This window comes from Physella acuta, unplaced genomic scaffold, assembly GCF_028476545.2.
Source record: "Physella acuta isolate Inbredline_101_S28 unplaced genomic scaffold, ASM2847654v3 ptg000994l, whole genome shotgun sequence".
Lineage (NCBI taxonomy): Eukaryota > Metazoa > Mollusca > Gastropoda > Physidae > Physella > Physella acuta.
The window spans coordinates 149,905-165,499 of record NW_026732511.1 but is presented as its reverse complement, the minus strand read 5'-3'; the positions used below and the strand labels follow the sequence as shown (position 1 = coordinate 165,499).

The 15,595-nt window shown below is 34.6% G+C and overlaps 2 protein-coding genes across 2 annotated transcripts; both read left to right on the top strand.

Moving 5' to 3' along the window:
- Nucleotides 1-1,598: 1,598 nt before the first annotated feature.
- Nucleotides 1,599-3,707, top strand: LOC131954387 (dermatopontin-like). The gene is made up of 3 exons (XM_059318017.1): nt 1,599-1,638; nt 2,094-2,321; nt 3,393-3,707. Exons 2-3 carry the CDS (start codon nt 2,108-2,110, stop codon nt 3,680-3,682), a joined length of 504 nt encoding a protein of 167 aa, XP_059174000.1. The 5' UTR covers nt 1,599-1,638; nt 2,094-2,107; the 3' UTR covers nt 3,683-3,707.
- Nucleotides 3,708-8,841: 5,134 nt separating this feature from the next.
- On the top strand, nt 8,842-10,091 carry LOC131954390 (dermatopontin). The gene is made up of 2 exons (XM_059318021.1): nt 8,842-9,094; nt 9,802-10,091. Exons 1-2 carry the CDS (start codon nt 8,842-8,844, stop codon nt 10,089-10,091), a joined length of 543 nt encoding a protein of 180 aa, XP_059174004.1.
- The last annotated feature ends 5,504 nt before the right edge of the window (nt 10,092-15,595 follow it).

Sequence of the window (15,595 nt, the reverse complement as noted above, 5' to 3'; positions counted from 1 at the left end):
GTCAGTTTAGTTTGGTGCACTGGTAGGTTGGTCAGTTTAGTTTGGTGCACTGATAGGCTGGTCAGTTTAGTTTGGTACACTGGTAGGTTGGTCAATTTAGCTTGATGCACTGGTAGGTTGGTCAATTATGTTGGTGCACTGGTAGGTTGGCCAATTTAGTTTGGTGCAGTGGTTGGTTGGTCAATTCAGTTTGGTGCACTCCTAGGTTGGTCAGTTTAGTTTGGTGCACTGATAGGTTATGGTTGAGGTTGTACGAGAGCTCTAGGAAATTACCCCGCCTCCGCGGTTTAAGATTTACATAACAACAATCTTTGTAGGCACTTAATGCAGTCTACGTGAATAATTACAGCAGATGGCGGTAATTAAGAGACGTTAGACGAAAGTTTTAAAATGTAAATTTGTGTCGACCTCACGAAAACAGTCACCACTTACTTACGCATCAAAGAATAATAGACATCAACCTCCAAGTACACAGTCTAAAGATAGATCTTTAACAATCATGTTTGTTTTATTTTTATGCAGCAATATTTTTTTTTGTTTAAAAGTAAACAATGATAAAATAATCTTTAGTTTTTTTTTAAACAAATTCATATTTAATAATATATTTATACTAATTATAGATGTTAATTAAGATCCAATATTTGTAGCTTAACATTATTCTGATTCCATTAAAACTATTATTTATAATTGCATTCGTTTTAGAATAAAATTCAATTAAGCAATAATTTTATCAAATGCACAATCATTTTGAATCTGTATATTTAAACTAACATATTCTTTTTTTGCATTTGCATTTTCTACCTTTAAAAATTACAAATTTAGTAAAATTGTATTTGTTGTATTAAAATTAACTTGCCAATTTCTTTACATAAATTTTTTAAATGTGTTCTACTTTTAAAATATTTATATATTATTAAGTTTTAAAACACAAAGCTTAACTTAAATTTTTAAGTTTACTCTTAGTTTGAAACACTGTCAAAGAAAGGATTTTTTATTACTGACTAGAAAAAAACATTACTACTAAGTACAAAGTCTTGTAGGGTAGGTGCAGTAGTCCATATCTGATTTACTCTAGGCACCTATATTTTTAGAATTTGTTTGTCTCATAAACTGTTTAGCTCCGGTTATTTTTCGAAGAGGAAAGGCCTACACATTAGTGCTAAGTCGACTCAGTGACTCACTACGTCAAATAATCGTTGACTCGGGTAACTACGAGGACAATAATTTATAATAAAATATAAACTAATTTTTATAAAAGAAAAAGAAAAAGTTTACACTATTTTTAATGTTAAAAAAATTATATTTTAGAAATACATTTTACAAAGAAATTATAATAAAATCAATGTTATTCTCTTACAATTATACACAACTAATGGCTTTAGGGGAAAGCGTATAATTTCTAGGTGGAAACTTAGGAGGGTTTACTGTAAATTAACTTAAAATGTTTTGCGACCTTGGATTTGAAAACCAAAAAAAAAAAAATAATTTAAAGTTGTTTTCTAGCGAACCAAATTGACGCAAGTGTTATAAAAAAAACTGCTGAGCAATGTAAAAATGTATGTATAAATGTAGGGCCAGCAGGATTGTGGAGTTATAGACACTCTGTAGGTCATCTCATCCGTGGCGTTTCACTTAACGGTAAACTGTTTTAGTGATCATTGAGCTCAGCACAAATATTCGTAAGCTAAAATGTCATTATTTAATGCTTTTATTTTAGGATATAATGTGTGACCAGTGAATATACGTTTCATTATCTTTTCCCATTCGTGCTCAAGAAACGTGGGATAGATTCGTTAGAGCTTATCTGTTTAAATTACCTTTGTATAGGAGTGAAGAATATGGTTAGCATTTCGTGAGTTAGGTATTTAAACCAGGTATCTGAATTTGATACCTCTTGTTTAGCAATCGTAAACTCTACCTTTCGAACATGTAGTATCGTATACATTTAAATGAACGATATTTTCTCCGTGAACGTAAGGAAATGACATTTGTTTTTTTACGTATGACATGGCGTTGAATTTCAGCTATTGTCAACAAAAATTCTCGTTTACTATTGAATCCCTTTTCAAATACTTCATACAAATATTTTCCAGGTATTCCATTGAAAATGACTTCACTTCGCTGTGTGTTGTTGAGCCTACTGGCCGTGTTGGGTGCTGAGGCCGCTTACCTGACCAACTATGACCAGCCGTTTGATTTCATCTGTCCGAGTGGTCAAGCCCTGAGCTACATCGCCAGTGAGGACAACAACTTCTTCAATGACCGGGTGTGGGAGTTCCGGTGTCGTAAGGTCGGGGCTACCCGAAACTGTGCTAAAAGTGGTGAGTCATAGTTACTTCTGTAGGTTTGTGCTAAAAGTGGTGAGTCATAGTTACTCCTGTTGATATGTGCTAAAAGTGGCGAGTCATAGTTACACTCATAAATCTGCTCAAATCTGCTCTTATTTATTCCAGTTTCTTGTGCTTGCCATGCCACGATATTTCCAATATTCGTCAGCAAATGCGTTTGAAGTCGGGTTATTAGTCTTGTTTTCTTCAGATTAATATTTTAACCGAATCAAAGGCTGAGGGAATAGCTTGGGCCAAACCGAAGGCAGTCACCTTCGTCAGGCTGGTGGCGAGGTGTAGCTTCAGACCTTTATGCCTAATCTCTACGCAGAAAAAGTCAACGTCAATAATATTGTAATGCTTTTTATGTTGTGAGGGGATAGTATATAACATTTAAATGATTTTAAAAAAGGTTTTCCAGTAAATAAAAGACTACAAACATTTCTACGGACATCTATGTATATTTTGTTTCAATTGCTTATTCATTTTTCTTTTCAATATTTGTGAATATCTTTTTAAAGCATTTTCAATATCTTTTAACAATCACAATATAGATGTATTACTAATGGAATCTTTTTATCCGATCTCTAACTCTTGTAGCAAGTGGAGTTTAAATCCTATGTTAAACGTTAAATTGACAATCTTAAGATACTCAGATTCCAACGATTTCACAATTCGATTCAAATAGATCACTTGATATAGCACATTTCTTGATTCTGGCTTCAAACTATACTAAGATTTGTAGATGGACGAAACGTCTTCCAATGTCTACTTAAATAACATAGACAGGACTATCTTTATCGCGTACAGACTAGACACGACTGAACTATCTTGTTTTTCCAAAGCAACAAAGTTTCTATATAAAAACATCACGGTTTTTTCATACCACTCCATTCTTACAAATTCTCTTCATTATTTCTTTTTAATACAAACTTCCACGTTTCTTAACACATCTCATCTTCGTGTAAAGAACAACAATGACTTCACAACAAAAAGTCTACTCCAAGTATTAGTTTTAATCAAATTAGTTCCTGAAATTGATCGGGTATCGCATGCAATCCACAGGCTACGTGAACGAGTTTGACCTACTTCTGGCCTACGTCTGCCCAGACGACTACATCGTGACAGGCGTGGAGAGTTACAGCGAGAACTTCTTTGAGGACCGCAGGTTCAAGTTCCAGTGCTGCCAGCTGGAGGCGGAGTTCAGAGAGTGTTCCGTCACCGATTTCCTGAACAAGTTCGATGAGAAGTTCGCCTACACTGTCCCAGCTGGTTACGTGATCCGTGGAGCGTTCAGCGCCCACAACGACGTGTACGAGGACAGGATGTGGAAGCTGAACATCTGCAAGGTGTAGACACAGCTCCTGGTGTAGAAGCTGTAAGTTTGTAAACCACAGAGTCGGCTGTTCTTATGAGCAGGTTTAACACATACATGAAATAAAAATAGAGCTTTCCAACGCATCATTTTATTTATTCGTGTGTCTTTGTGTCTGTGTTTCTGTTTTTCTGTGTGCCTGTGTGTCTATGTGTCTGTGTGTCTGTGTGTCTTTGTGTATGTGTGTTTGTGTTTGTGTGTTACAAAATATACTATGAGTTCTCAAATAAGTTTAGAAAATATTTAAAAGCAGCCTTTTTAATAATAATTTTTTTTAAAAATCATAAAAAACGTTTTAATAACAAGCTTTTATGTAATGATGCACTAAAAAGTAGAAAATAAATTATAGACTACTATTTAAATAACTATAAAGAAAAGCGTGGGTCACTTTAGTATCTATTGGATACCTTTACTAATGTTAAGGAAGACACCCACGCTTTTCTTTATAGTTATTTAAATAGTAGTCTATAATTTATTTTCTACTTTTTAGTGCATCATTACATAAAAGCTTGTTATTAAAACGTTTTTTATGAATTTTTTTTTCAGTACTTTACATGTTTTATTTACAATAGAGTTACATGACTAAAAACCATTGCGCGCCTACTGAACATCACGTTCAGTAGGCGCGCAGTGGTTTTTGAACGCAGCCATTACGTGATGGCGCAGCTATTGAAGGTGATGACGCGTGTGGTGTGGTTGGCTAGACATGCCTACTAATTCGGTCCAAATTTTAATTAATTCATAAAAAATTAATTAGGCATCCAATTAAGTCAAATTTAGTTTCAGATTGCATTGTCTTCATGTCTTGACCCACGTGCTAACTTTGAATCGTATCGGTCAAGTAGAAGTGTCCGAATTTTCACTCCTGCGTTTCCGTCTAGACAGACAGACAGAGGAAGTGAGTTAAATAAAAGCTTGTAAAAAAAATTCATAAAAAACGTTTTAATAACAAGCTTTTATGTAATGATGCACTAAAAAGTAGAAAATAAATTATAGACTACTATTTAAATAACTATAAAGAAAAGCGTGGGTCACTTTAGTATCTATTGGATACCTTTACTAATGTTAAGGAAGACACCCACGCTTTTCTTTATAGTTATTTAAATAGTAGTCTATAATTTATTTTCTACTTTTTAGTGCATCATTACATAAAAGCTTGTTATTAAAACGTTTTTTATGAATTTTTTTTCAGTACTTTACATGTTTTATTTACAATAGAGTTACATGACTAAAAACCATTGCGCGCCTACTGAACATCACGTTCAGTAGGCGCGCAATGGTTTTTGAACGCAGCCATTACGTGATGGCGCAGCTATTGAAGGTGATGACGCGTGTGGTGTGGTTGGCTAGACATGCCTACTAATTCGGTCCAAATTTTAATTAATTCATAAAAAATTAATTAGGCATCCAATTAAGTCAAATTTAGTTTTAGATTGCATTGTCTTCATGTCTTGACCCACGTGCCAACTGTGAATCGTATCGGTCAAGTAGAACTGTCCGAATTTTCACTCCTGCGTTTCCGTCTAGACAGACTGACGAGGAAGTGAGTTAAATAAAAGCTTGTAAAAAAAATTCATAAAAAACGTTTATTGGCCGCTCTGAAAGTCTGCATAAAACATTAAACAAGCTATCTCCTTAATTTTCATGGTAAAGCATAATGGAAATAGATGACACGACAAATAGGTGACATGAGCTTACGTCATGATTGGTGACACTTGAGGGGACACATACAAAGAGGAATATGTGGATGGACAGCTATACTTGGGGACTTTGGAAACGGATAAGTACAGTTGAGGACATTGTATAGAAATAACAGATTCTATGTGTCCATGCAGCTATGTCGGGGACCTTTAGGAATTTAGCGAAGTAGTAAATGCCGTAAAGGCACGGTGAAGAAGGGAATGGCGTGGCAGTATTGTAACATAGGGAATGGCGTCAAGGTACAGTAAACTAGGAAATGGTGTAGAGGTAACTGAGGGGTAACTTAGTCATTTTAGTTTGGTGCTTAGAGGTAACATAGTCAACTTAGTTTGGTGCATAGAGGTAACTTAGTCAACTTAGTTTGGTGCTTAGAGGTAACTTAGTCAACTTAGTTTGGTGCTTAGAGGTAACTTAGTCAACTTAGTTTGGTGCATAGAGGTAACTTAGTCAACTTAGTTTGGTGCTTAGAGGTAACTTAGTCAACTTAGTTTGGTGCTTAGAGGTAACTTAGTCAACGTCAACTTAGTTTGGTGCCTGGAGGTAACTTAGTCACTTAGTTTGGTGCTTATACGTAACTTGGTCAACTTAGTCTAGTGCTTAAAGGTAACATAGTCAACTTAGTTTAGTGCTTAGAGGTAACTTAGTCAACTTAGTTTAGTGCTTAGAGGTAACTTAGTCAACTTAGTTTCTTGCTTAGAGGTATTTTAGTCAACTTAGTCTAGTGCTTAGAGGTAACTTAGTCAACTTAGTTTAGTACTTAGAGGTAACTTAGTCAACAGCTAACGCTTCGTGAAACTTTATTACACAATGTAATGTCTGGTTTTCATTTTGGGGAGCCGTTTTATAGCTTCATTTGTATTGAGTTATAAAGAAGGCGGGATTTTTATGGAGCGATTTTGTCTTAGGTCGGAATGAAAAGTCAGGTTATATCTTAAATAAAACATTCTAAAGGTTTAGGTTCACATTATCTATGTCTTGAGGCTGTTTTATACAGTCGTTTATTTAATAGTTATTTAGTCGGTTACTGATGGGTTCTTACGTAGGGCAGACATTTTAATCCGGGCAATTCAGTCAAAAAAAGTTTAGAGCGGTCTTTTACGTCACGAGACACAATCGTTTACAATCTATTTGTCGGGACGCTTCATTCAGAGTCGTTTATTTAATTGCTAGTTAGTCGTTTATTGATGGGTTCCTACGTAGGGCAGACATTTTAATCCGGGGCGATTCGTTCAAAAAAATTTTTAGAGCGGTCTTTTACGTCACCAGACACAATCGTTTAAAATCTATATGTCGGGACGCTTCAATCAGGGTCGTTTTTTTAATAGCTAGTTAGTCGTTTACTGATAGGTTCCTACGTAGGGCAGACATTTTAATCCTGGGCGATTCGTTCAAACACATTTTTCAAAGCGGTTTTTTACGCCTTTCGACACAATTGTTAAAAATCAAGTGTGGATTAAATTCAGGGATGTACTCGGAGTTATATTTAGGATTAAGTTTTGAGTTAGAGCTAGAATTAGGTGTTAGTTGGGGTGGGGGGTCGAGCCGTTTGCAATCACCCCGCCTCCGCCGTTTTAGATTTACATAACAGCTATTGTTCTATGCACTTAATGCAAGCTACCTGAATAACATGAGCAGGTGGTGGTGATGAAGTGACATCAGACAGTTTTAAATTTGTTAATTATCTCGCCCACACGAGAACAGCAGTCACCCCTTACTTACGCATCAAAGAATTGATTGACATCAATCATCCAGGTACACAGATCATGGATTGAGCTTCAACAATCCAATTTCGACTAAGAACCAGGCAAAATGATTTGTGTCTAAAATAAAGCAATACTAACATAACAAGCTTTTTGTTTTTATAAAAATAAATTAAAAATTGATGTATTTTAAAGTATTAATTTGTACTTATTAAACATTTATATTTATTAATACCCGAAATGGATAATTAAACGTTATTTTAATCCATGAAAAATATGTTTTTAATGGGTATTTATTTTCTAAAAAGTTACAATAAAATATATATTTTTTAAGTTCAGTATGCTATTATGTTAAACTCGTATATATTGAAGTGATATATTTTTCGCATTTGCATATTCTAATTTTAATAAACCTACAAACATTGTAAAATGTTTCAGATTACATAGTCAATTCGTATCTTTAAAATGTATATGTTATATATTTAAAATGGTCTTTAAAAACTAAATGATATTTACATATCAATACGTTTTTAAACACAGAGCTGAGGGTTTCATGATTTATCTTCATTTAAAAAATTTAGCATATTTCTGTTTATTAAAAAATCATGCCAACATTTTTTAAACTCGAGGTTTGGTAGAGCAGATGCAGTAGACTACAGCTGATTTTCTCTAGCCACTTTTGCTCTAGATACGCTTCTCTAAAACATATTTAGGTGAGGTTACTTGTTAAAACCAGGTACACATTAGTGCTGAATAGACTCAGCGACTTAGACGTCGAATAAACTTAAACTTAAGGAGCCTACAATTCTAATGTTTAGTTTTAAAAATGTATACCATTTCTGAAAGTATAGGAAACATTTTAGATTAAGTTTTACAATGTATGCAATTCGCTTAGATTTGAACACAACACACGGGTTTAAGGGTATAATATAATAACCATTATCAGGTGGTAAATTTTAGAACGTTTACAGTAATTAAACTCGATTGTTTTGCGACGTTGAATCTAAAAACAGGAAAACAATAAAAGAATTTGAATTTGAATGCTTGTTTTTTAGCGGAACGATTTTGCATAACTGATGTAGAAAAAAAACTGCTGAGTAAAGTAAAAATGTATTTATAAATGTAGCCAAGAAACGTGCGGAGTCATAGTTTGCTAGGTAAGTAACACTCTGTGGTCTCGCCATTAGAATTATAACATCAGTCAACTGTTTTAGTTGTCCTTTAGGTTTTCAGAAATACTCTTTTTTTTAGCTCTAGATCTAATTTCCATGTTTTTACAAGCTTTTATTTAAATTTCTTCCTGTGTCTGTCTGTCTGTCTATCTTTCTATATTTCTGTATATTATTTTTTTTTCTATATTACTTAAAATTTAGTACAAGTATTCAATACATAATATAGCGACCCTCGCTTTTCTTTTTAGTAATTTAAATAGCAGTTCATTATTATGTTTGACGAAAATCATTTTTTTTTTCTCTTTTTTGTGCATTATTGTATAAAACCTTTTATTAGAACGTTTTTATGCATATTTTTATTGTGTTTACTCTCAAACATAATTTGTGATCATTTAATATACATTTTCTTGAACAATATTTTCACATCGCCTTAAGATAATAAAGTTTAATTTGCGACATTACGCCGGTGAATTACAAGCACGGTCGAAAATTCTTTTTCTCTTAACTAACCATTTGATTACTTTATAATTAATCCAAATGAACATTTCCCAGGTATTCCATTGAAAATGAATTCCCTTACCTGTGTGTTGTTGAGCCTGCTGGTTGTGTTGGGTGCTGAGGCCGCTTACCTGACCAACTATGACCAGCCGTTTGATTTCATCTGTCCGAGTGGTCAAGCCCTGAGCTACATCGCCAGTGAGGACAACAACTTCTTCAATGACCGGGTGTGGGAGTTCCGGTGTCGTAAGGTCGGGGCTACCCGAAACTGTGCTAAAAGTGGTGAGTCACAGTTACACCTGTTAACATATGCTAAAAGTGGTGAGTTATAGTTACTTCTGTAGACATATGCTAAAAGTGGTGAGTCATAGTTACTTCTGTTCACAAGTGCTACTTACTGCATCATGCTGAGTTTTAGTTACACTCTTATAGATTCGATGGTCCGCTTTACCTAAATCATTCGTAATATCTTACGGTGCCGTTTTTTTCTTCTTAAATTGTGATGCCTGCAAATACTCTACAACATAATTTTTGGTTAAAGTCTTTATCATGTCCCAAATACCACAAAAAACTATTTCACTGTTTAGTTAACGTTGGCTTCATCCACACAAAATTGTGCAAAGATTAGTGGTCATTTAAGCACTTCCATTACGATTAACATATTAAGCCCAGTGTATACTTAATATCATTACGTATTTTCAGCTTTTTCTTGCACTAGGTGCAACCTTGAAAATTAATTTACCGGGAGTAATTTTTTGAATATCAGTGAATATAAATGTGCCTTGAGTAAAAGTAGTATAAATTGAATTAGTATATATATATATATATATATATATGATGTAAGGATAAAATTGTTTCTACCCACTCAGATAAATTAAAGAATATTACTATCATACTAAAACTAAAACCATATCATATAGTCTTAAAATAAAATGTGTAATATTAAAAACTCGTTAGTTCGTGTATTCCTATTATTTGCTAGAAAGAAACTATTCTACAAATCTAATCTAAAAAAATGCATCCCCCAGGCTACGTAAACGAGTTTGACCTACTTCTGGCCTACGTCTGCCCAGACGACTACATCGTGACAGGCGTGGAGAGTTACAGCGAGAACTTCTTTGAGGACCGCAGGTTCAAGTTCCAGTGCTGCCAGCTGGAGGCGGAGTTCAGAGAGTGTTCCGTCACCGATTTCCTAAACAAGTTCGATGAGAAGTTCGCCTACACTGTCCCAGCTGGTTACGTGATCCGTGGAGCGTTCAGCGCCCACAACGACGTGTACGAGGACAGGATGTGGAAGCTGAACATCTGCAAGGTGTAGACACAGCTCCTGGTGTAGAAGCTGTAGACACAGCTCCTGGTGTAGGAGCTGTAGACACAGCTCCTGGTGTAGAAGCTGTATACACAGCTCCTGGTGTAGGAGCTGTAGACACAGCTACTGGTGTAGAAGCTGTAGACACAGCTCCTGGTGTAGGAGCTGTAGACACAGCTCCTGGTGTAGAAGCTGTAGACACAGCTCCTGGTGTAGGAGCTGTAGACACAGCTACTGGTGTAGAAGCTGTAGACACAGCTCCTGGTGTAGGAGCTGTAGACACAGCTACTGGTGTAGAAGCTGTAGACAGCTCCTGGTGTAGAAGCTGTAGACACAGCTCCTGGTGTAGAAGCTGTAGACACAGCTCCTGGTGTAGGAGCTGTAGACACAGCTACTGGTGTAGAAGCTGTAGACACAGCTCCTGGTGTAGAAGCTGTAGACACAGCTCCTGGTGTAGAAGCTGTAGACACAGCTCCTGGTGTAGAAGCTGTAGACACAGCTCCTGGTGTAGAAGCTGTAGACACAGCTCCTGGTGTAGGAGCTGTAAGTTTGTAAACCACAGAGCTGGCTGTTCGTTTTAGCTGGTCTAACACATTTGTGAAATAAAAATAGAGCTTTCCAACGCATCATTTTATTTATTCGTGTGTCTCTATCTGTGTGTGCTTGTGCATGTGTTTGTGTGTTACAAAAAATACTATGAGTTCTCAAATAAGTAAAAAAAAATTATTTAAAAGCAGCCTTTTTAATAATAATTTAAAAAACAATCGTTTTGCTTTATTATTTAAAGTAAACTCTAACCTGACCAATATATCTTTTAATGAAACGGAGCTCAACTGCTAATATAATAACAAGCTATTACTTTTAATAAAGATCGTAAAATAACGATTTTGTTAACAAGGTAAAGATTAACGCAAAATCTACTGTAAAGATGGGTATAGCCACCATGGAGTTATTGCTACAATAAATTGCCACTTTCGTTAATGCATTTAATGATTTGAAGTGTATTTAAATGGCTTTTAATAAATCATTTCATTTAAAATTTAATAATCTTGCGCAGCCGATTTAAATAAACTTGTGTTTCATAAAAAAAAAGTTCTCTATAGTGAAATTAATTTTTGTTTCCGCACATGTCGAGCGACATTTAGACAGACTTATTGTACAGAGTAAAAGACATGCAAAAGAATTTTGTCCTTAATGAAAGACAGAGAAAAAAAGGAACAAACATAACAACATACATGTTCACAGACACACACACATCCAGACATTCAAACATCAGATAATTAATGATATATACAAAGAAACAGACCGACACACAGACACACAGGCGCACAGAAACACACACACACACAAACACAAACTCACAGAGAGACAGAGAGTCAGAGAGACAGAGAGACACAGTGAAAATTATATTTTTACTACTTTTCTTGAAATATTTGTAACACCTGTTTTGTAAACTTAACACAAATTTCAAACTTGAGATGTGTAATTCTTTAGAATTGTCTGTTTCAAGTTGATTTTATTCTAAATATTGTCTTATTGGCCGCTCAGAAATTCTGCATTACACATCATAAAACAAGCCCTTTTCTTAATTGTTATCGTAAAGCATAATGGAAATGGAAGACACGACAAATAGGTGACATGAGCTTACGTCATGATTGGTGACACTTGAGGGGACACATACAAAGAGGGATATGTGGATGGACAGCTATACTTAGGGAATTTCGTAACGGATAGGTACAGTCGAGGACATTGTATAGAAATAACAGATTCTATGTGTCCATGCAGCTATGTCGGGGACCTTTAGGAATTTAGCGAAGTAGTAAATGCCGTAAAGGCACGGTGAAGAAGGGAATGGCGTAGAAGTATTGTAAAATAGGGAATGGCGTCGAGGTACAGTAAACTAGGAAATAGTATGGAGCTAACTGTGAGGTAACTTAGTCAACTTAGTTTGGTACTTAGAGGTAACTTAGTTTGCTGCCTGGGGGTAACTTAGTCACTTAGTTTGGTGCGTAGAGGTAACTTAGTCAACTTAGTCTAGTGCTTAAAGGTAACTTAGTCGACTTAGTTTAGTTCTTAGAGGTAACTTAGTCAACTTAGTTTGATGCTTAGAGGTAATTTAGTGAACTTAGTTTCGTATTTCTTGGTAATTTAGTGAACTTACTTTGTTGCATAGAGGTAACTTAGTAATTTTAAGCTGGTACTTAGAGGTAGCTCAGTCAATTTAGTTTGTTGCTTAGAGGTAACTTAGTCAACTTAGTTTGGTGCCTGGAGGTAACTTAATCTAGTACTTAGAAGTAACTTGCTCAACTTAGTTTAGTGCTTAGTGTCAACTCAGTCAACTTAGTTTGGTGCTTAGAGGTAACTTAGTCAGCTAGTTTGGTGCTTAGAGGTAACTCAGTCAACTTAGTTTGGTGCTTAGAGGTAACTTAGTCAACTTACTTTGGTGCTTAGAGGTAACCTAGTCAACAGCTAACGCTTCGTGAAACACGATTACACAATGTAATGTCTGGTTTTCATTTTTGGGGAGCTATTTTATAGCATCATTTGTATTGAGTTATATAGAATACGGGATTTTCATGGAGAGATTTAGTCTTAGGTCGGACTGAAAAGTCTGGTTATATCTTGAACAAAACATTCTAAAGGTTTAGGTTCACATTATCTATGTCTTGAGGCTGTTTTATACAGTCGTTTATTTAATACTTATTTAGTCTGTTACTGATGGGTTCCTACGTAGGGCAGACATTTTAATCCGGGGCGATTCGTTCAAACACATTTTTTCAAAGCGTTTTTTACGCCATCCGACACAATTGTTGAAAACCAAGTGTGGATTAAATTCAGGGATGTAGTCGGAATTATTTTTTAGGATCAAGTTTTGAGTTAGGGCTAGAATTAGGTGTTGGAGGGGTGGGGGTAGAGCTGTTTGCAATTACCCCGCCTCCGCCGTTTTAGATTTACATAACAACCACCGTTCTATGCACTTAATGCAAGCTACCTGAATAACATGAGCAGGTGGTGGTGATTAAGTGACATCAGAAGACCGTTTTAAAATTGTTAATTATCTCGCCCACACGAGAACAGCAGTCACCCCTTACTTACGCATCGAAGAATTGATTGACATCAATCATCTAGGTACACAGATCATGGATTGAGCTTCAACAATCCAATTTCTACTAAGAACCACGCAAAATGATTTGTGACTAAAATAAAGCAATACTAACATAACAAGCTTTTTGTTTTTATAAAAAATAAATTAAAAATTGATGTATTTTAAAGTATTAATTTGTACTTATTAGACATTTATATTTATTAATACCTGAAATGGATAATTAAACGTTATTTTAATCTATGAAAACTATGTTCTTAATGGGTATTTATTTTCTAAAAAGTTACAATAAAATATATTTTTTTAAGTTCAGTATGCTATTATGTTAAACTCGTATATTTAAGTGATATATTTTTCGCATTTGCATATTCTAATTTTAATAAACCTACAAACATTGTAAAATGTTTTAGATTACATAGTCAATTCGTATCTTTAAAATTTATATATGTTATATATTTAAAATGATATTTAAAAACTAAAGGATATTTACATATCAATAAGTTTTAAAACACTGAGCTGAGGGTTTGATGATTAATCTTCATTTTAAAAAAATTAGCATATTTCTGTTTATTAAAAAAACATGCCAACATAATCTAAACTCGAGGTTTGGTAGAGTAGATGCAGTAGACTGCATCTGATTTACTCTAACCACATTTGCTTTAAATACGCTTCTCTAAAAAATATTTAGTTGAAGTAACTTGTTAAAACCAGGTACCCATTAGTGCTGAATAGACTCAGCGACTCAGACGTCGAATAAACTTAAACCTACAATTCTAATGTTTAGTTTTAAAAATGTATACCATTTCTGAAAGTATAGGAAACATTTTAGAATATGTTTTACAATGTATGCAATTCGCATAGATTTGAACACAACACACGGGTTTAAGGGTATAATATAATAACCGTTATCATGTGGTAAATTTTAGAACGTTTACAGTAATTAAACTCGATTGTTTTGCGACGTTGGATCTAAAAACAGGAAAACAATAAAAGAATTTGAATTTGAATGCTTGTTTTTTAGTGGAACGATTTTGCATAAGTGATGTAGAAAAAAAAACTGCTGAGTGAAGTAAAAAAATGTATTTATAAAAGTAGCCAAGAAACGTGCGGAGTCATAGTTGCTAGGTAAGTATCACTCTGTGGTCTCGCCATTAGAATTGTAACATCAGTCAACTGTTTTAGTTGTCCTTATGGTTTGCAGAAATACGCAGTTGTCTTTTTCAGATCTAGATTTATTTTCGATGTTTTTACTAGCTTTTATTTGAATTTCATCCTTTGTCTGTCTCTCTGTCTGTTTATATTTCTGTATATTATTATTTTTCTATTTTACTTAAATTCTAGTAAAAGTATGCCATACATAATATTAGCAACCCTAGCTTTTCTGTTTGGTAATTTAAATAGTTAAGTTCATTATTATATTTAAAGAAAATAATTTATTTTCTACTTTTTAGTGCATAATTATGTATAACTTTTTTATTAAAACGACTTTATGCATATTTTTTGATGTTTCTCTTTTTTAAAAAATAATGTGTGATCAATTAATATACATTTTTAACAATATTTTCTCATCGCCTTAAGATAATAAAGTTTAATGTGCGACATGCAGGTGAATTACAGACACTGTGAAAATGACTTTTTTTCTTTACATACCATTTGATTACTTTATAATTATTCCGTATGAACATTCCCCAGGTAAGCTAATAAAAATGACTTCACTTACCTGTGTGTTGCTGAGCCTGCTGGCTGTGTTGAGTGCTGAGGCCGCCTACCTGACCAACTATGACCAGCCGTTTGATTTCATCTGTCCGAGTGGTCAAGCCCTGAGCTACATCGCCAGTGAGGACAACAACTTCTTCAATGACCGGGTGTGGGAGTTCCGGTGTCGTAAGGTGGGGGCTACCCGAAACTGTGCTAAAAGTGGTGAGTTATAGTTACTTCTGTTGACATGTGCTAAAAGCGGTGAGTCATAGTTACACCTGTTAACATATGCTAAAAGTGGTGAGTCATAGTTACACCTGTTTACAAGTGCTAGTTACTGCATCATGCTGAGTTTTAGTTACACCCTTAAAGATTCGATGGTCCGCTTTACCTAAATCATTTGTAATATCTTACGGTTCTGTTTTTTCTTCTAAAATTGTGATGCCTGTAAATACTCTACTGCATATTTCATGGTTGAAGTCTTTATCATGCCCCAAATACCAAAAAACTATTTCACTGTAAAGTTAACGTCGGCCTCATCCACACAAAATTGTGCACTAATTAGTGGTCACTTACGCACTTCCATTACGATTAACATATTAAGCCCAGTGTATACTTAATGTCATTACGTATTTTCAGCTTTTTTTCTTGCAATAGGTGCAATCTTGAAAATTAATTTATATGAAGTAATTTTTTGAAGTATCAATGAATA

Coding starts and splice junctions, on each gene's coding strand:
- LOC131954387 (XM_059318017.1), top strand. CDS start 2,108: ATGACTTCACTTCGCTGTGTGTTGTTGAGCCTACTGGCCGTGTTGGGT. Junction 2,322..3,392: donor CCGAAACTGTGCTAAAAGTG/GTGAGTCATAGT, acceptor TGCAATCCACAG/GCTACGTGAACGAGTTTGAC.
- LOC131954390 (XM_059318021.1), top strand. CDS start 8,842: ATGAATTCCCTTACCTGTGTGTTGTTGAGCCTGCTGGTTGTGTTGGGT. Junction 9,095..9,801: donor GTTAACATATGCTAAAAGTG/GTGAGTTATAGT, acceptor TGCATCCCCCAG/GCTACGTAAACGAGTTTGAC.